General features: G+C 59.3%; 1 protein-coding gene across 10 annotated transcripts in view; it reads right to left on the bottom strand.

The window, feature by feature from the left end:
- Positions 1 to 462: 462 nt before the first annotated feature.
- Positions 463 to 20,236, bottom strand: part of ARHGAP22 (Rho GTPase activating protein 22) — a 173,851-nt gene continuing 154,077 nt past the window's right edge. For 9 of the 10 annotated variants that reach the window (XM_028098519.2, XM_088020052.1, XM_028098520.2 and 6 more), the window contains 6 exons: positions 12,313 to 12,520; positions 9,415 to 9,547; positions 8,440 to 8,513; positions 7,707 to 7,828; positions 4,928 to 5,834; positions 463 to 1,018 (listed from right to left, as the gene is read on the bottom strand). In XM_028098519.2, the coding sequence (XP_027954320.2) occupies positions 790 to 1,018; positions 4,928 to 5,834; positions 7,707 to 7,828; positions 8,440 to 8,513; positions 9,415 to 9,547; positions 12,313 to 12,520 (1,673 nt within the window). In that variant the 3' untranslated portion in view covers positions 463 to 789. The remainder of the gene's footprint in view (positions 1,019 to 4,927; positions 5,835 to 7,706; positions 7,829 to 8,439; positions 8,514 to 9,414; positions 9,548 to 12,312; positions 12,521 to 20,236) is intronic. The other variant, XM_088020053.1, reaches the window with a different exon arrangement.

The following is a 20,236-nucleotide window of genomic DNA, read 5'->3' as shown; positions in this document are numbered from 1 at the left end:
CGTCCCTGTGGCTCCCTTTTCCTTCAAACACCCACTGTGCCCCCACGCACCCCCGGGTGCAGAAGTGAGGTATAGAGTGCCCATGCTGAGCTCTGACTCAGGGGCTCTGGCCCTGGAGCAGATGTGGGGCCAAGCAAAGGCAAGCAGGTTATGGTGGAAGGCTTGAGAGGAATTCCAGGCCAGATACCAGCTGCAGAGGCCCAGGTGGCTCAGAGGGGGAAGGCAGGCCTGACTGAGGAAAATCGTCTTGCCTTGGGCACAGGGAACATGGAGCAAAACATAGATTTGCATAAATCCAGCTTCAGTGACTGTGACAACACTGGGTGTTCCTCAAGGAGCTTCACAACCCACTTCTGAAGCCTAGGCCATTCCACCCATGGCACACCTTGGGGACTTCCAACCCTGTGAGCAACTCGGTAACCCCCATTCTACATGACCATAAAGGAGTCAGGCATCCAGACATCATGCTATGGTAGCAAATTTAATAACGAATGCAAAAAAGTAGCCCAGTGGGCTACCCAGATCCCAGGTGCCATCTGTTTTGGTGGTCACGAGACACCTGCCAGGCCCTGCATGGTGGGAACAGCATCCAGATCCCATGTGGGGTTTGGGCTCCCAACAGTCCCCCCTGGGGGCATCAGGACTCCTCCCTCCAGCTGGCTCCAGAGCTCCTGGCACCACTGAAGCCCATGTCCAAGCTGCAGAGCCTTGTGGCTCCTTGTGAGGCTGGCAGCCATCTCTGCTCAGAGGCGGGCGAGCACCCTGTGGACGGGAGCTCTTTCTACTCCTTCACTTTGGGGCTTTGTCACTTCTTGCCCCTACAGTCAGGCTTCCCAGGGTTGAAAAAAACTCCTCCATTTCCTTCTGCAGCAGCTGGTTCCTCTTCTCCGCGTCTTCCCGCGCCCGCTCTGAGTTCCTCAGCTTTATTTCCAGCATTGTGTACTTTTTCTTTTCCTGGTCCAGTTGTTCTTCTAGCCATGACATTCGTTTCCTCAGGTTGGCACTACCTTCTTCGAGTCTTTAAAATCAAGGAGAAAGACACTGTTTTAGCCTCTGGCTGGCTGGGTTTCAGCAAACATGTGCCTGCGTGTACTCCTTCCAAAGGAGCTGGTCAGGCGGCCCGCGGAGGGGAAGGACACATGCAGGCTCAGACCTGGCTCTGGGACAGCCCTCACAGGCCTCATCAGCTCCTCAAAAGACCTGGGCACTCACCCCCAGGGGACCTCCCCTCAGCCCGTGATCCAGAAATGCCAGCATGAGCATTTGGCCCTTCGGCGCTCAAGGCCGGGGCGGGGGCCTCCCTGAGTCCTCACTAAAATATAAAGTCCACTTACCCTCCAGCCCAGCCAACTGTCCACTGAGGAATGGGCTGCTGGCTGGCAGAAAGCAGACCTGGTCCCCAAATGGAGAGGGAAGTAGGAAACTGTCCCCTCGCCTTCGCTCATCTGCAAGGCCCCTTATATTCCAGCCTCCGTCTAGCTGCCCCCCACCAGGGCCCCCCAGAACCCAGCCAGACACCGCGACTCAGGGGAAACCCCGGTCAGGTTGTCACCTCCACTACTCCTTGCCCTTCACGCCCCAGCTCAAATGTCCCACCCTCAGTGACACTTCTTTGGATCCTCCCCACAGACATGCTCCTCTGGATGTTGACCCCACACTCTACAAAGGCTGGCACACCCGTCTTTTCGACCAGATGACTACCTCCTGTAAGGCCTCTGGGGCATGCTGAGCCCTGGCCCTGGGGACCCACACACTGGAGTTTGAGCCCCAGCCGGCTGTTTCTGAAGCAACACAAACGGCTCTGAGTCCTGGGGTCCCTTCTGAAAAAATGCAGGGCCAGCCCTTCCCTCAAGAGCTACAGCTACAGTGGACAAAGACCGCACAGCGCGGCACCTGCAGCGGGGTGTTCTGGAGTAAGTATCCACCCCCACCCCGCCCGGGATGAGGCCCAGGCCTCCACCCTCAGTCCCCTAACACAAAGCATGAAGAGGGCAGGAAAGCGGCCCGCGCCCCAGCCCGCCATCTGCGGAGCACGGGCCGTGCTGTGAGACCGAGGAACCCCCAAGGTCAGTGGCAGACCACACACCCCTCATTGCTTCTCCTCTGGATCCAGCCCCCTCTTCGCTCGCTCTTCCTCTCCGCCCTGGGGCTCTCAAGCTCGGGCCTGAGCCTCCTGTATTCCGCTCTGTGTGGTTCTTTGTGTGACCTCATCCCATCTCCAGACCCAAAGTATCATCTCCATGCTGACAACCCCTCAGCTTCACTGGACTCCACTCAAACTTCCTAAGCATTGCACCTTAACAGGCCCACAGGCGGCTCCTGACTCTTCTCTCTAAACCACTTCTGCAGTCCTGGTGTCCCACTCGGTAAACACCTTCTTTCAGTTACTCCACCAAAACAAAAAGGTTGTCCCTTAAGTCAGTTTTCTTTCATCCCCACATCTGACCAATTAGCGAAACCCTCCAAATATGTTCAGAATCTGGCTCTTCTATCCTGACTGCTGCCCCTTAGGTCCATGCTACCCACGTATCTAGCCAGAGCCCCGCACTCTGCCCTCCACCCCCCTTTCTCACACTCCCCTGATCCCCACTCTTTCTTCCACCTGCCTCTCCCACCACAGCCCCTGGGCTTCCGCACCTGGCCTTCCCTCTTGTCCCAGCATGGCCTTCCAACCCTCTCCCCCGCCATGCTCCCTTCCCTTCACCCTGCTTTGTACTCCTCCTTTATCTAACCTTCTAACATACCATAGATTTTTAAAATCTATCTTGTTTATGGTCTCTCTCCGCCTCCAACCCTCAACCACCACCAAATAAGAATGAGGGCAGAGGTTTTGATCAGTTTTGGTCTTGGCTGTGTCCCCAGCATCTCATACAGTGTCTGCACATCATAGACACTCAGTGAATTCTCTTTTGGGAATACAGGAATTGGCACAGGGGAGGGGTTCTGAGTCCTGCGAGGCAGGGCAGAAAGCTGGCCTCCCCTAACCCCCCAGACCAGACCCAGTGCTGACTGACTCCTGTGTGCAGATGTATTCCCCAAAGACCCGCTGGATGGGGCTCCATTCTTTCATGTGCTCGGGCAGACCCCTCTCTCCCTAGACCACCCTTCCAACCAGGATGACAGCACAGACCACTCTGCTAGCGAGGGTCCTACAAGGGCTGCTGCTGCCATCCCTTTGCTTCTGCGAGCTTTAGCTCACCTCCAAGCCACCAAGCAGGAGGAAGTGTGAGCAGTGAAAACTCCCTGAGCACTCTGGATGCACCAGGCCCTGTGCTGAGCACTCCCATCCACTGTGGCACTTAATCCTCACGACAAATAGGTGAGGTCACCCGAGGCCAGAGAATCGACCCTAGGCAGTCTCATCTAGAGCCCTCCACGGAACAACATTGCATTTTCCCCTGAGAAACCAAGCTTCTGAGGTGAAAGAGCGAGAAGCTGAAGTTGACTCCACAAAGAGCTAAAGAAGTGAGAAGCTGCTTCTGACCTCTTCTGAGGCTGTATGAAGACAGCCTCCGCCTGGTAATACTTGCCACGTATCCTGTAGTTTTTGTCTGTGAGCTCATCTTCAGCTGTAACCATCTTTCTCCGTATCTGCAGGGTGTTCCACCTTCCTGCTGCCTGGTAAATTCCAACCCAGTGCTCACCTTTGTGGGGGTTTCCCCCCAGTTGTATACCTCACAGGTTTACTCATGTGTCCTTTCTCCTCCTTGCTCAGCCCAATTCTATTGGTCCTTCAGCCCCTGGCTCAGACATCACCTGCTGTGACCCTCCCTGACTTCCCGCAGAACAAAAGGGCCAAACGCTGCCCCTCCAGCTCCCTGTAGAAATCCCAGGCCCAGAGTGAGAAGCAGGAACCCCTTCACCTCCACTGTCTCTGATGGGGAAAGGAGGATGTCAGAGCCCACAAACAACTTCTGCTAGTGGGTAGGGCCTGATTTATAAGTCAGACAGCTGGGGCCAAGGGCTAAGAAGCCTGAGATGCTGGCGGAAGCACGGCGCACTGGCCAGCGCAGGCTCTGCTGGTGACCTTGGTTGGAGAACCTGGTGCCTCAGAGCTGGAATACACTCTCCTCCCAGGGAGGCTGGAAGGATCAAACTAGGATCATCTGTGAGCAAACTTGCAAGGCTCAGAATATGGCACAAGGCATCCTCCTGTGACCAGGTAAGGTTCCTAAGGAGGGCAGGGCTCAGCACAGCCAGCTCCCGCCTCATAGGAAACTGGATTACAATCCTGGAAGCAGTCCTCGTTCCATATCAGGCCCAACCACGGTCAGCCAGCCGGGTTGGCCTGGGGCCTGCATTGCACATGGACACTTCCTCGGGTCCATGCACATCTCAGGGGGCCCGTCTCCTCCCTGAGGGCCACACAGGGACCCCTATGCTGAGCCCTTCCATTAAAGGTGCTCTGAGCAGCTCAGGCTGAGACTCTTGACTCACTCATTCAGCAGGCATTTATGGAGCTCTGACTGCACACCAGGCCCTGTAGCTCCTGAGCTTTTCCAGACATAGGACCCCAGCCCTCCATTCCCAGCCCTGTTCTGGGGGCATTCTCCCAGAAAAGTGGCTTCCTGTTGCTGGCTGCTCTGAGCCTTGCCTCAGAGAGGCTTGCTTTCAGAGCCAGAGGCCGACTACCCAGAGCTGGTGCCCCATGAGCCACTGGCCACAAGGGCTCTGCCCGGCCCTGGGGGTGCCAGCCTCGCACTCACCCCATGGCTGCAGCCCTTTACCTTTTTTTTTTTTTAAGATTTATTTATTTGAGAGAGTGAGAATGAGAGAGAGAGTACATGAGAGGGGGGAGGGTGACAGGGAGAAGCAGGCTCCCCGCGGGGAGCCCGATGCGGGACCCGATCCCGGGACTCCGGGATCATGACCTGAGCCGAAGGCAGTCGCTTAACCAACTGAGCCACCCAGGCGCCCAGCCCTTTACCTTTTTATACTGGTCTCGTACTCAGTCCTCTGCCGGCACAGCTCCGCCCTGAGCTCCGTGACCAGGCCCTGGAGAGCCTCAGAGCAGCGAGCATAGTCCTGCGGGGGGCTGCCTCGGTCGCTGGGCTCGCTGCTGCTGATGCAGGTGCCCACCTCGTCCAGGCCAGGGCCCAGGTCCGGGGATCTACGGCCCTCACTGCTACTGGGGAAGGGGGAAGGCTCAAGGGCCCCCTCGGTATGCAGGGAGCTGCAGGCGGACGAGTCACTGGCCCGGCAGGCCGTGCAGCTGCTGACCGAGCCTCTGGCCGACGCCTCGCAAGAGGAGGCCCCCGACCACGCTGTGCTGGCCACACTGGGGGTGCTGGCAAAGAGGCCGCTGGGCGGGGGCACATTGTCGTAAGTGGAGAGTCTCTGCGAAGAGCCTGAGTCCTTGAGCCTTTCTCCCGAGGAGGCCCGGCGGTGGCCGCGCAGGGAGGACAGCCCGTTCATGAGCCAGTTCCCTCCGGAGGAGATGATGGGCACCTCCAGGGATGAGCTGCCCACCTTCGGGCTCCCTGAACGGGACCCTGACTGCCAGAAAGAAGACTTCCAGCTGGGCAGAGTCTGCACTTTCTTCCCAGGGATGGTGGTGGCAGGGCTGCCTTGGCTACCCAGGCCCGTGGGGGAGGTTCTAGACAGCGCTGCCACAGTGGCCCCATCCAGAGACGAGGTCCTGTGTGATGGCAGGCCAGGGCTGCTGGGGCTGCTGGGTTCTGGCTGGCCGTCCCTCGGGACCTCCTCGGAGCCCCATCCCACTGTGCACGGTGGGCCCCCACGCGGGGAGGCTGGCCCTTCCTCGGCCCTTGCAGTGAAGAGTTGGCAGTGTTTACGGATCAGGACGGTCATCAGGTGCTGGACCAGAGAAGTGCCTGCCAAGAAGAGAGAGTGAGAAAGCCTGGCTACGGATGTCTCTAGTCTAGGCTCTCTAGACCAGAGCCAACCCAGGGTGCCTGCAGTCCAGAACCAGGCTGCCCCTCAAGAGAGGACTCAGCCACCACACCGTCCAAATCTAGCACAGACAGAAGAATCTTGCCCACGAATCCCCTTCCTTGGACACACAGGGGGCACTGTGCTTCCAGCCCACACGCCCTCTGGGTGTGGGGAGGAAGGCACTACACCCACTGAGGCCGCAGAGCGAGCCAGTGGCAGGCTGGCACTGGAAACTGACACCTAGACGTCACAGCCTTCTCGGCTGCCCCTGCCCACGCTACTCCCCTGCACTGCCAGGGAGGGCTGTGCCTGACTGTCCGCACTCTGGGGGGCACAAGGCTCTGGGTCAGGGACAGAGAGGCCTTAGAGGTGCAAGTGGACACCCCCCACACACACACACGGTCACAACACACAAATGAATGTATGCAGCCCCACAACATGCACAACCCGCCCTCCCCCACCCTATACTTCTCTCTCTCTCTCTCTCTCTCTCTCTCTCTCACACACACACACACACACACACACACACACACACACACACACACACACACACACACCTCTTCTCCAGGCCACGGCCCCTGAGATGCAGCCTGTGGTGCTTGTAGTTCCTGCCACTGGGGGTTGGGGGTCAGCAATGAAGGGGGGGGGGGCAGTACAATGGGACCATGGTACCTATCTGCTTGCCTCGTTCCCTCCTGTTACCCTCCACCAAAGACCAGAGACTGGGAAGGTTTCCAGGTAATAAGGAGGGGTGGCTGGCTGGACCCTCCCACTAGAGGTAACTAAGAATCCTGGAAAAAAATGATGAATCCTTAGCCAGAAAACTGGGTGAAGCAGGAACTCAGTGTTTGCTGTTGGGCATTTGTTCCACCTGGCAGGCCGAGAACCTGGGGGGCCTGAGATGAGACCGAGCTAGGCAGGCCGAGGGGGAGATCCGAGGGAGAGTGCCACCCCAAGAGCCACACCCTAGACTTGGGGGGACACAGAGCTCCACAGCCCACCCCCACCTTCCCATCTCTCCCAGGTCATGCTCAGCACGGAATGGCGACTCCGGCCTCAGCTTGCCTGGTGCCAGGGGCAGCAGCTCCAGCTGGCTTTGTGCTGCGTGAGTCCTGGCCTGCCTCTGCACACCTCAGCCAGAACCGGCTGTGGGGCTCCCGTCCGTGGGCAGCAGGACTCCCACGTTAACCGCTCCGAGACAGTCTTCCACGGGGCCTCCGAGCACGGGCTCTAGCTTCCGGGACAGCCTGTACCTGTGCCCTTTGGCGAACCTGGCTGACAGTCACCTCGCCTCTCCTGTCCTCAGTTTTCCCATCTGTGAAAGGGGTGCAATAACCACGTCACGAGCTCGTGAAGCTGACAATGAGGTGATACAGGAAGGCACTCCTAGAGGCCCTCACATATTGCAAACAGCTGCTATTGCTATTTTTTGTCATTATTTACTCCCCAGGGTACGGCTCTGACATCCAGGAGCCTGTGACAACTACTTAATAACATTTACTTAAGGAAAGCAAAAACATCAGTGTATGTTCAAGGGCACGGGCACTGACCTTGTCCATCCCCCAGCCTCTCCCACCATTCTAATGCTCCCAGTGACCCCATCCACAGGGCAAAGTTCCTTTTCCTTTTATAGCTGGACCCCATGGGGTCAGGGAGGGGGAGGAGAGGGCCCCCTGGAACAGAGCCCCCTCCCACCAGCCTGGCCCTGGGCTGGACTGATGCAGGGTAATGCTCCTGAGGACACGCCTGCGACCAAGGACGGGCCAGCCCTGGGCAGCACCCAGCACCGCTACGCACACCTCCACTGTTACCTTCCATGATGGTTACCGGGTCTTCTATCTGTGGCCGAAGTATGTTGGGTCCAAAAACAGTTGCCAGGTTCTGGACACTCATCTTGTTGACATTCGAGTGGGACTGGACTTCATCCAGAAACCTGTACAGTAAGGAAGAAGCAGATGCTAGATCTGCTGGGAGCTGCCTGGCCTCCATGCCCAGCCATGTCCACGCGTGTCCACGGCTGCTGGGCGTAGCCAGCTGCCCCTGGCAAACTCAGAAGAGGGCAGAGCCTCCCCCTCGGAGGGGCAGGAGACGGCCATCAGAAGCAGAGGCCGGCGGGACAAGGGCCCACTGTCAGTGTGGAAGCAGGACACATGACTCTCCCGCCTGCAGTGGGGACAGAGGCCCGCGAAGGCCCGGACCCCTCAGGCGCACTGCATGCCCTCTCCCAGCACCTGGGTCGAGGCCGGTATGCTCGGGAGGCAGACCCCTGGGGGAGGGGACGGCGGGAGGCACCGAGAGAAGGCTGAAGGGACACAGGGTGTGTCCCTTCTCTTCAGAAATGCTACCCTGGGGACTGTTCAACACTGCCTGCTCCCACGGGGACCGTGAGCTCCATGAGCGCAGGGGCTGTGTTCTTTTATGCCCCTCGCTGGCTCCATCAGCACATGGGGGGGAGATGGGGCGGGAGAATGACCAAGGCCCCCTCTGTGAAGGGCGCAGGGCCAGAGCGCAGGGAAGGGGAGCTCCCTGCCCCTAGTCACTTACTTGCAGATATATCTGAGCAGGTTGTAATTGGCCAGGGGAAGGCTGCTCACTTGTTTAGCCAACTCCAGAGTCCCCTTGGGATTGAAAGAGAAAAACAGCATTTCAAAGGCCAGCAATGAGACTCCAGGCTGGAGGGAGGGCTGGGAGTGGGGGCAAGAATCTGAGTCTAGGCCTCCAGCCAAGGCCCATGCAACCAGTCCCCAGGTGGCCAGAAGGTGCCCCCACCTCCATCTCCCTCTGAGGAGCGGGGAGGCCAGCCTTGGGGAAGCAGATTTACTTCTGGGGAACTGACGTGAAGGGTATGCCTCTGCAGGGCAAAGGAGGAGTGTCAAGGCCACGGCTCAGCACACTTCGGGAGGCACAAATATTCGCCAGGTAAAGACCCCTCGTCTCCCACAGGGCCAGAAGGCCGACAGATGGTCCTTCCCCAGCCAAAGCCGGCTAGGGCTGCAGGCAGGCACCTGCAGGAGAGGGCAAGGGTGGGCGTGGGAGCCCTCTGTCCTGGAAGCAGCCTCAGATTCTTTTGGGAGGAGGCAGGATATAAAATAGATGAAAGGTCTGGTGATTTCTGAACCCTGTCGCTGGCCTGGGTAGCCTGAGGTTGAGCCGGGTAGTACAGCAGGAGTCCCTACTGTGTTGGGGCCCACACCTGGGCCCCAGGCACTCAGAACCACAACTGGAACTCAGCCTGCTTTAGGAGGTAACTGCCGCTCCCGGAGAACGAGGCCTGCACACAAGAAAGGACCCTACACAGACAGGGGACGCTCCAGGTACCCTCCCACACACACAGCAGAGTGCTCCAGCCACCCCCTCACCGACATACATAGAGCAGGATGCTCCGGGCCCTTCATACAGCAGGCTGTAGGCCAGGATCTGTGGGCCACGAAAGTCACTAAATGTCTGTCTGTGCCCTGCTCCAGACACCCACCTCCCAGCAGGCCCGCCTCCCAGGATGGGTCCCGAGGAGCCACTAACCTCCCCCTCGTCCTTGGTGAGCAGCTGGGCACAGCTGAGGAAGTCCTCGTACCTGGCGAAGGGGACCACGGGCTCGGGGAGCTCCCGCAGGTAGAGCTTCAACAGAGAGGCCACCGTGTGCACATCTGTTGTGCTGTGGGCAGGGGGACATGCGTGAGGCCTGGGACACCAGGGAGCCCAGGAGTGGCCAGCACCTTGTGCCACTCCCCCAGGGGCAGCCTCCACTCTCATGTCCACGTGCGACATGATGTGAGCCTGAGCTTGCTCCCCCCACTCCCCGACTGGCCCACCAACAGAAGGAGGGACCGTGTTAAATGCACCTGCCAGGCTGGCCTGCTGAGCTCCTGGCAAGAGCAGGCATCCCTGGGCACTGGCCACTAGGGGGCCGGGCAGGTCAGAGGTCAGGCCCTCTCCCTCAGCCTCTGGGTTCCTATTCACATTACACATGCCTGGGCTTCTCTGTTCATCACGCTATTTCCAGCGCCCCAGTGTCCTGTGCGTCCTCTTGGAGGCCTCAGTCTCCTGTGCCCCAGCTTGGAGCTGCCCAAGGTGGTTTGCCCAGTGGAGGGCAGCAACCCTGGGCCTATTGGCCACCGAGTTCAGGTCCTGGACTACTATCTTGGCACCTCCTCTAAGCTTGCTTTCCTGGATGGGCCTGGGCCCTAGGTATTTCATCTGCTTTTCTAGGGCCCTGGATTTAAACCCTGAGCCTGCATCTCCCTCATGGCAGGCACTCAGGAAAGATGAGCCTGGGGCCAGGAGAATGTGGCTATGCCATTAACGTGCCACCTGGCCCTGGCTGTCAATGGCTGGTCTGAGTTAAGCCCTAAGGTCCCTTCTGGCTATGGCATTTGGGATTCTAGGGATCTATATACCCATATATAGTTCAGGCCCACAGACCTAGGGCCCGTCCCTGCCTCAGGCCTGGTGGTTCTGAGTCTGGCCTGGCCACGCAGCCCCCGTCTCTGCTTCCACTTACCTTCTCCAGCCAGGCATGCTGCTGCCCGTGCCCTCCACTGCCTTCCCCCAGGCCCCCTCCCCACCTTTGCCAACACTGCCCACTTCCTGGGTGCTCACGGCCCCTGGGGGCACCCAGGCTCGAGCCCAGTGGCCCCTCCCCCGCTGGAGCCCTGGGGGTTCAGTGCTGGCCACTGCAGGAACTAGAGCCGCAGGAGGCTGAGTGGAGGGGCAGGAAGCTAGGAGGATCTGCAGGCTTGCCCCCAGGGAAGACGTGGACAGTGAAAGCACAGACGTGTGGCCAAGGCCCTACTGATATGTCTCCCCTTGGTGGGGGAGGTGAAAGCTTTTCTGTCCTGGGCAAGTGGACTCAGAGCAGCCCTTCCACCCTTCTGCTCCCTTCTGGAGCCCCACCCTGGCTCCTCCTGCATACCCTCAGCTTTCAGTGCTTCTGGGCCTGGGAGGCCTGGCCCCTAGCCAGTCCCAGCAGCTCCAGTTCACAGCCCCCTGCCCCACAGGTCCCTGCAGCCAGCCATGTCCCGATCCTCTGCCCCACTCTGGTTTAGGGATCCTGGCCCAGCACTCTGACTGCCTCACCTTCTTTCCTCTAGAAACACACTTCCTCACCCTCTCCCCTCCTTCCCTACTCACTGCAGAGCCTCTCCCTTTGAACAGTGGCTTAAGGTTTTTTCTTGGTACTTCTTGCAACCCCCTCACCCACCCTCCCCTCCTGCACACACCTACGCTGAACCCAGACACCCTACCCCAGCACCCAAGGAGAATGTTCTGTGGCCCACAGCTCCGTGGAGGCCCCCCAGCCTGGGAGCCCCTCTAGGGCAGGTGCCATCACCTGCCCCGCTCCCTCCCCCCAGGACCAGGCTCACAGCATGTGGTGGAAGGGGACTGGGTACACAGACAGGGCAGCCCAGGGGTCTAAGTCAGCTTCCTCCCTTACTGTGTGACTTGGAAAGAGGTGGCTAACCCGAGAGGCTTAGTTTCTCCTCCTGCAAGAAAACGCTTCCACTCCTCAATCTCTCTTCTTTCCTAAGGGCAGACCTCCCCTGGGAATGGGGTCAGTCCCAGGCTCCACATCTATCGACAGACTCTCCTAGCTGCAGTGATGGGTCTTGGCAGAAGCTGGAGGCACGGGGGTGCTCTGCCCCGAGAGAAGAGCTGGGAAGGCCAGGGCTGCCAGCAGAGACCCATGGGTTTATCCTGGGGGCAGAAGAGGGCCTTGACTATGAGGGCAGATCTGAGAAGGGCAGTTCCACGGAGGCCAAGGTTGGCTTGATACAGGAAGAACTTCCTATGAAAACTGCTCTAGAATGGGTGGGGTGCCATCAGGGAGAGGAGGACCCAGGTCGCCCCACCTCCCGGGTCACGGCCCTTGGGCTCTTCAGTGCAGTGGACTCTACCCACACAGTGCGGCCCTGGACCCGGGAAGCCCCAGTGATGGGCTGGGATGGGCACTGACTCCCCAGCCCCGTTGCCTGAGAAAATGGGGGGGCTGCTGCCCCATCTTGCCACTGAAGGGGCCTGGGCATGGATCACCCCAAGGAAGGAGAGCCCAGAGGGAGGCCCTGCAGGAGGCCTGGAGTCCCAAATGGAACAAGCAGAGGCCCTTCTTTTCCCCTGTCTGGCTTGGGTTTACAGCCATCCACCGTGGGAAGAGCCTGCGTAGACACGAGTGTGCCTCGTCTGTGGCAGGCCCCAGCCCGGAGAGGCGGCCCAGGGCTGCTGCAGTGATTTTGTGCCTGGTGCTCTGCCCACGGGGGTAGCGGGGGGGCACGAACTGAGCCCATGCACCACTGTGGGGAGCCGTGCCACCCACCACCCCGCTGCCACGCTTCCTGGATGCCAGCCCACCTCTGGCCCCTGGAGCTTGCGTCCTGGGGAACAGACAGGTGATCGCACCTCTGCCGCTCTCCCCCAGGAGCTCACCTGTCAAACAGTGGCTTCTCCCCACAGTCGAAGGAATCCTGCAGGTCCCTCACCAGGTTGGCCTGGCCGGGCATGCGGAAGAGCCCCTCCTCGGTGAGCCCACGCTCCCGGATGAAGTCCACACACTGCTCCACCAGCAGGGGGGCCAGGCGGGGGCCATACTTCCGCTCGTGGTGGACTGTGTCCTCCAGGCGCTGCCCAAAGATCCCTGAGCACAGAGAGGAGCTGGTCAGGCCCTCAGCGATCCAGCTCAGCAGTGGGGGAAGGGCGCTTGGGACGATGGGCGGCAGGGGGCGCTGTCAGGGCCCAAAGTGGCTCTTTCCTGAGGGAGCAAATCAGAATCTGGGAGGGCACACACCAGGCAGCTGGACCCTGGGCCACCTGGGACAGGGAGCAGGAGGGCACAGCGGGCAGGGGGCTTGTCCTGTGCTACGGAATTTGTCTAAGCCTGAGGAACCTTTAGAGGACCCTCAGGGAATAGGCATCATGCATTTTATCGGTTTATTTATGCAACACTAACCTCCAAACAGGAGTGGCTTACATTTAAAAAACCCAGGACAATGTCCCCAAAAAGAGGCACCCTAGAATGTTCTTAGCGGCACTCTGCAATCTCTCCAAATGGAAAACCACCTAATAATGCCCATCGGCAGTAGAATAAGCGGGTATGTCCCGGTCTGCTCATACTGTGCAGAACCAGACGGTGACAAAAACAGATGGTGCACAGCTCACACAACAAGACAGATGACACACTGATGTGAAAACATACTCATGGCGCAGCACCACTGATCGTTAGCGAAACGCAAGTCAAGCCACAGTGAGGTACCACCTTGCACCCCATTAGAATGGCTACTATCAAAAAAACCCAGAAAACAGCAAGTGTTGGCGAGGATGTGGAGAGACTGGAACCCTTGTGCGCTGTTGAAGGGAATGGAAACGGTGCAGTCACTACGGAAAACAGGGAGGTGCCTTCAAAAATGTAAAACAGAATTACCATATGACCCAGCAATTCCACGTCCAGGTAAATAACCAACGGAACCAAAAGCAAAGACTTGAACAGACATTTGTACATTCATGTTCATAGTATATTATTCACAATATTTGAAAGGTAGGGAGCACCTGGCTGGCTCAGTTGGTAGAGCACGTGACTCTTGATGTCAGGGTCGTGAGTTCAAAGCCCCATGTTGGGCAGAGAGCTTGCTTAGAAAAAGCAAAACAAAACAAAAACCAAAGGTAGAAACAAACCAAGTGTCCATCAACAGCTACATGGATAAACAAAATGTGGTACATACATATAATGGAATATTATTCAGCCTTAAAATCAAAAGGAAACTGAGACACTCTACACTGTGGATGAATCTCAAGGACATTGTGTCAATGAAATACGCCAGCCACAAAAAGACAAATACTGTGTGATTTCACTTATGTGAAGTACTTAGAATAACAAATTCCTAAAGACAGGAAGGAGAATGGTGGTTGTCAGGGGCTGGAGGATGGGGGGATGGAGAGCTACTGTCTAATGAGAACGGAGTTTCAGTTTTACAAGATGAAGGAGTTCTGGAGCTGGATGGTGTGGTGGCTGCACATTGCAAATATACTTAATGCCACTGAGTTGTGCACTTAAAAATGGTAAAGATGGTAAATATTATCTTAGTTCTATTTTACCAACAATTTTTAAGAGTTTTTAAAAAAAGGGGCGCCTGTGTAGCGCATTCAGTTAAGCGTCTGACTCCTCATTTCGGCTCGGGTCTTGATCTCGTGGAATCGAGCCCAGCATCAGGCTCTGCGCTCTGTGGGGAGTCTGCTTCAGATTCTCTTTCCCTCTCCTTCTGCCCCTCCTGCTCATGCCTTCTCTCTCTCAAATAATAAATAAATCTTTTAAAAAAAAGTTAAAAAAACCGTGAGAAGCCAGACCTAGAGTACACACTGCATGACTCCACCTGTGTAACTGGCAAAACCAGAGCAGGGCATGGTTACCCTGGTGGGTCAGTGACTGGAAGGGGTCCGAGGGATCCGAGGGGCTTCTGGGGTGCTGGTAGTGCTCTGATTCTGGACCTGGGCACTGCTTACCCAGCTATATTCACTTTGAGAAAAATCATTAAACTGTACAGTTGTGAATCATACACTTTCCTGTATGCTACATTTCAATAACATTTGCAAAACAAAACAAAACCGAAAAAAACAAAAAAACGGAAGCAAGAGATCCAAAGCATAGGACAAGAAAGCAAATGAGGGATGGAGGGAGAGAGGAAGAAGTAGAGGAACTCTAGACTGATAAGACCTATGACAACTAAATATACAACCAGCTGAGAGGTTCCTGGCAGCCCGGGCAAAGAGCAGAAGCAGCTGAGGTCCATAAAGCACTGTTGTGTGCGCGCACGCACGCACACACACACACACACACACACACACACAGTGACACTAACAGGAGAAACACACTTCTCCCTGCCCTAAGCTCTACAAGGACTTTCAAATGCCCAACATCTTCCATATGCATGCACGATGCAGAGACCTTCCCCGCAGGGGCGCTTTTGGGGTGTGCCAGAGGCACGATGCCAGAGCTCCACTGTGTGCAGGCACGTGGCTACCGAGGCCGGGATGGTGAGCGAGCCAGGGGAGAGTTCGAGCTCTCCCTTGCCATGGAGCAGTGGCAGGACTCCGGGCACCTACTCAGCTCCCCACACAGTGGCGAGTTTGACGTAAGCTACAGCAGTCCCTGATGCAGTGCCGTCCCTGACGCAGTGCCTGGCATAGAGCAGGACTCAGTAAAAGTTCCTCTGCCCCTGCCTGACCCAAGGACAAAGCATACAGAATCGGGCGGGGGGGGGGTGAGACTTGTCCCTTCTAGAAAACATGCGCATGTGGAGTGCATCCAGTGATGCTGTCAAGGCTTTAGGGAGCGGTGCGTGCATGCGTGCAAGTGGGCGTGTGTGTGCACGTCCGTGCACGTATGCCTGAGGGGTGGGTGCTGACACAGTCAACACGGAACACTCATGGTGCGGGGTGCTGCTCTAGGCACTGCCCGGACACCAGGGCACGATTCTCATGCAGCTCCATAACTGAGGGACTACTTCTACCGGCATCACTATCAGCACCATCCCCTTTTCTCAGACGGACAAACGGAGACGCATGCCCAAATTCACTCAGCATGTGGCAGGGTCAAGGTTCAAACCCACGCAGGCTGGCTCCGGGCCTAGAGAATGTTCTAGGCCACACTGCTGCTCCCCACCCATGCTGGTGCTGGATACCTGGCTACCACCCACCCACCAGTCCCGCTTCCCATTTCCCCGGTCTGCTCGTGCAGACAGTGGGCAGTGGGCAGAGGTGAAGCGGAGACTATAACAGGACACGAAAGGAAAAGCTGTCTGCCTTCTGGGACTCAGGGGGAGAGCCCAGTGCCCCTGCCCACAGGGGTGGGGCCTGGCGGGCCAGTCAACAGCATCGAGAGCAGGGGCTGAGGCTGCCATGAGACTGGCATGGTGGCTGCCTGGGGCAGCCCTGAGAAGCCCGTCTGAGGCGCCCCCAGGGCCCGCCCCTAACAGCGCCCGGGCCTCTCTGCTGGTCCCGGGGCCACAGAGCCACTGTCCCCTCTCACCTCATTCAGGGCACAGTGACCTCTGCTCAATAGTGGGCCACGTGGGGCCAAATGCTCCTGTTCAGCTAGTGTGATGTGTGAACCATTTTAATATGAGTTATTCAAAATCAGGAGATTTCATATAAGAATCTGAATTTCCAGCTTCTCTTGAAAAAAATCCACAGATCTGGAAGTCCTAGGCCGGAGTTCCCAAACGGCAACACTGGCGGAGTCCAGCGGCCCCTGTGCCCGTGGTAGCCCATCACCTGCCACCCCTCCCCAGTCCTCACTGCGCCCTGCTGCCTCACACCCAGCCCAAACTTCACTCATGCGGCTCGGACAGGAATTCACCCCTCTTGCTTTGACCTCCATGGCCCAGACGTCCCCCAGGGGTACTGCGGTCAGGATGAAGGAGGAGAGGGGTCCTGATTCACAGGAGGCAGAAATGGGGACCCATGCCTCTCACGACCTGAGTCATTTGCTAGGGCCTCAAACGAGCGGGCAGAGGACATACAGGGGGAATTGCCCATGAGCAGAGGGTCCCCAAAAGGGGAGGGGGCTAGCCTGGCATTGCACCCTCAGCGCCTGCCTCTTGCCTCCCTCCCCGCTCATGCACACGTCCCTTTCTTGTCAGCTCCACCCACTACTCGCCCTAAATGCGTCTGCTTTCCTGCTGCCCGGCCTGTGCACCTAACCCTAACCGACTTCTGCCTGGAGGTCTCCTTCCTCTTCAGTCTGCACAAATCTCCTATTAGCCCTCGGGAACAGCTCAGATGTCCCCTCCCATGTGAGCTGTGAGTGCGTGAACCCTCACCTCTGCCCGCATCCTCACTGGGAGCCACCCCCCCCACCCCCCCACCGCAGTCCCGAGCTAGTGCTGGCCTGGGAGCACCTGGGAGCACCGAGTGAAGGACAGTGACCCATCCAGAGTTCCTGCACTCAGCTCCCCACGCTGGGCTCACAGGTGACTGAAGGCCACAGTCAGGGAAGAGAGACACTGAGGAGAATTCTAAAACTCCCTCCAGAGATCCACAAAGCTGGGTTAATCCCATCCAGCCTCCTCTAGGCTCTAGCCCTTCCTGCTCTCCCATCTCCTGTCCCCGGGACATCTGCCATCCTTCTGTCTCTCCATCCGCCCACCCACCCTTCTACCCCCCTCACACTTGCGCCTCACCCTGCTCTAGGGAGTGGACGGCCTCGGTCCACTCCCGAGGACTGGGGACACACAAATCCCACCGGGGCCTACTCAGCTGAACGCCCCTTGCTGCCTCCCTCCCCCCCACCGCCCAGGAGGAAATGCACCGTGGCAGGCAGGTCAGGCCCTGCCCCACCTTCCTCTGGGGTACAGACCTGGGCCAGAGAGAGGGCAGCCGCTTCAGCGCGGGCCCCCAGCTCTGAGAGCCCCCTCCCAACCTCAGCACAGCCAGGGCCGCCCCTGGGAACCCTTCCTCACCACTCACCCCGCCCTCCTACACAGGGCTGGGAGCCAGGGAAGGGAAGTCCACAGGGCTCGGGGCGCTTCCAAATCGGGGCGACTAGGGGGAGGAGGTGCCATGGACACTGGGGTGTAAGGATGAGGTGACAGGCAGGCGGGCGCGGGGCATGGGGGCAGAGGCCCCAGGCCCGAGGGTAGAGCTGGGTGGGGGTCTGACCGGGGCCACAGGGGTCGGAGGCAGGGCCCAAGGGAGCAGAGCTGAAGACGACCAGCCACAGTGGTGAGCACTGACCTCCTGTGCTGCCCAGAGGCTTTGGGATATGACAACACTGTCCCAGAGGCCCTCCAAGTGCTGAGCCTGGTGACCGGGCTGGGCTGGGGGGGGGGCGGGGGCGGGTGTGGAGACACAGGCAGGTGACAATCACGACTGAAGGCCATGAAGACAAAGATTCTGAGCCTACATGTGCACTGGTCTGGGTGTACATCCCAGCTGAGCTACTGAGGAGAGGAGGGGCCTCCTTTCCTGGGCCTCAGTTTCTCCATCTATAAAACGGGATGATCGCACGGTCTCTAAGAGGCTGCCCTGAGGCCCTGCCCAAGGCACCACCAGGCCTGGCACGGAGCCCACATTCCCAGCAAGGCTGTGGGGAGCCTTGCAGGAGACTGTGCAGGCTTCAGGTGCAAGCTGCCCCCTCACCTCCCTATGGGGAGAGAGGTTTTCTGGAGCACCGCAGGAAAAGCTCACCCCAGCTCAGCCTCCTGGGCCTCCTTCCCAGCTGTCCTCCTCCCGGGGGCCACCCGCACTCAGGCTACAGGGCCGGGCCGTCTTCCGCCAGGGCCTTGCCTACCCTCCCCAGGCCAGGGTCTCTCTGGCAGAGCCGGGTGGGGCTGGGAGCAGCCGCCTAAACTTCCTCAGCCCTCCTGGCACATCTCGGAGGGGTAGCCTTGCCAAGAACCAGTTCCAGTAGGTTCGTCAGATCCCTGGAAACCCAGCCAGTGTGCGGGTTCCTCGAGGTCCCAGCCCACGCTCTTCACAAAGTACCGGCTCTGCCACCAGAGAGGAAACTGGCAGAGGCTGCCTTCCCTCTGGATGAACCTGCTGCTGGGCTCCGGCCTGCGCCGGGCCTCCCCTCTGCCTGCTCTCCCTGGCAAACCCCACTCTCACTCCCCTCGCCCCAGAAGCCCATGCAGGAGCAGGAAGTCACAGGCCACTGGCAGGCAGTCGGCTGGCTCACACCCCTGTCCCAGATGACCTTGGGCACAGTCCTCAGTCTCTCGGCCACTTCATGGGGCTATGAGCAGCCATGGCAGAGCTCACCATGACAGGCACACTGAAGCAGGTGCATGACACATGTGGCCTTCTCCTGACCCAGGAGCTCCGGCCCAGGGCCAGGCCTCTGTGGGCTCCAAAGGCCCCAGCAGGAAAGAAGCTGGTGTTCCCTCTTGAAGCGGATTCCTGAGCGGAGACCTCAGGCCTGTCTGGCTCTCCTGGGGCTCTGTCTAGTTGGGGGGCAGCAGGATGGGGGAGGGGGCCAGGCCACATCAGGGAAAAGACACAAGGAGGAAAAACATTCTTAATTCTCTCCAGAGCTGCAGACTTTGGGAAGTCCCTTCCTGCTCTCAGCTCTGCTGCCAAGGTTTCTCAACCCAGCCCTCCCGCACGGGTGTGTGTCCATGCTCCTGGCCCTGCTCTAGATGCAGTCTCAGAGCGGCCCCGGGGGGAGGGGGGGGGGGGGAGGGACGCTGAAACCAGGCCTCACCAACCAACAGGCTGACATCAGCCAGGAGAGAGAAATACAGGGAGAGGCAAACATCACCTCGCCGCCGGGGTCCTGACCAGGGCGAGACAGCCCCAGGGCAGGGGATCCCTCTCCCCCGGGTGGTAGCCAGCCCCACGCCCCGGCACAGTGGCCTTCCTGAGGCCCGGGGTAGGGGGGGGAGGCGGCAAACGTGGGCCGAGCACTGCGCTTCGAGTCGGGAGCCCGGGGCTCCTACCCCGCTCGGTCCCCTCAGTAGTGGCGGGGATGACCCTAGACGGGTCCCCGCTCTGCTCCGGGCCGCCACCCCGCGGCACAAGATAGGAGGGGTGTGCGACCTCCGCCTCTCGCCGCGAACACGCGCGCCCCGCTCCCCAGGCCCGGCGACCCACCGGCTGCGCTCCGGGCACCCCGACCCTCACGCGCTCCCCGCCGCGCCCCCGCGAGACGGATGCGCCGCACCCTCGTCGCCCCGGGGCTGGGGTTCGGGACGCCGCTTCCCCACACCCCGTCCCGCGCTACCTGGGGCGGCGGGCGCGCAGCAGGCGGGCAGGCGGCAGGGCGGCGGCGGGCAGGCGCAGCAGCGGGAGAAGGCCCGCGCGGCCGGCATCAGGCCCATGGCGCGCCCGGTGCGGCGGCGCAGGAATGCCCGGCACGCGCGCAGGTAGCGTCTTGCCCGCCGCCCGCCCGCCCGCCCCGGGCCCGGACCCTGGAGGGAGGGCCGGCACTCGCGAGTTCCTGAGATGCCACGCCTGAAGTTGGCCCGCGGGAAGAGCTCCCGGTTCAGACGTCTCACCCCCTTTTCCCGAATGCTCGATGAGACTAGGCTCCGGATGAACGAATGCCAGCAGCAGCTCCCGACGAGGGTCCCTTCCTCTGGGTGGGGGGGTGGTGGTGCGGAAGACTCGCTCGAGCAGCTCCCATTCCCCCGCAGGCTGGGACGCAGGTGTTCCCGGTGGGGCAGCGGAGGCCCAGGAGGGTCAGGTAATTCGGCTGGGTCACCCAGCCGGGGGAGTGCCGAGCTCGGATCTAAAGCTGGGCTCCTGCCTGCAGAGCTGGTGCTTGGGACTTAAAGTCAGGTGTCTGTCTAGTGCATCCCTGAGAGCTAAGTATTAATGTCCCCATTTTACAGACGTGGCTGGTAAAGGCTAGGGCGGTTAC

Source organism: Eumetopias jubatus, unplaced genomic scaffold (assembly GCF_037043125.1).
Source record: "Eumetopias jubatus isolate StellerSeaLion01/CBP00866 unplaced genomic scaffold, mEumJub1_p1.0 scaffold_17, whole genome shotgun sequence".
Lineage (NCBI taxonomy): Eukaryota > Metazoa > Chordata > Mammalia > Carnivora > Otariidae > Eumetopias > Eumetopias jubatus.
The sequence above is the reverse complement of the archived record's forward strand: the minus strand, read 5'-3'. Positions and strand labels throughout refer to the sequence as shown.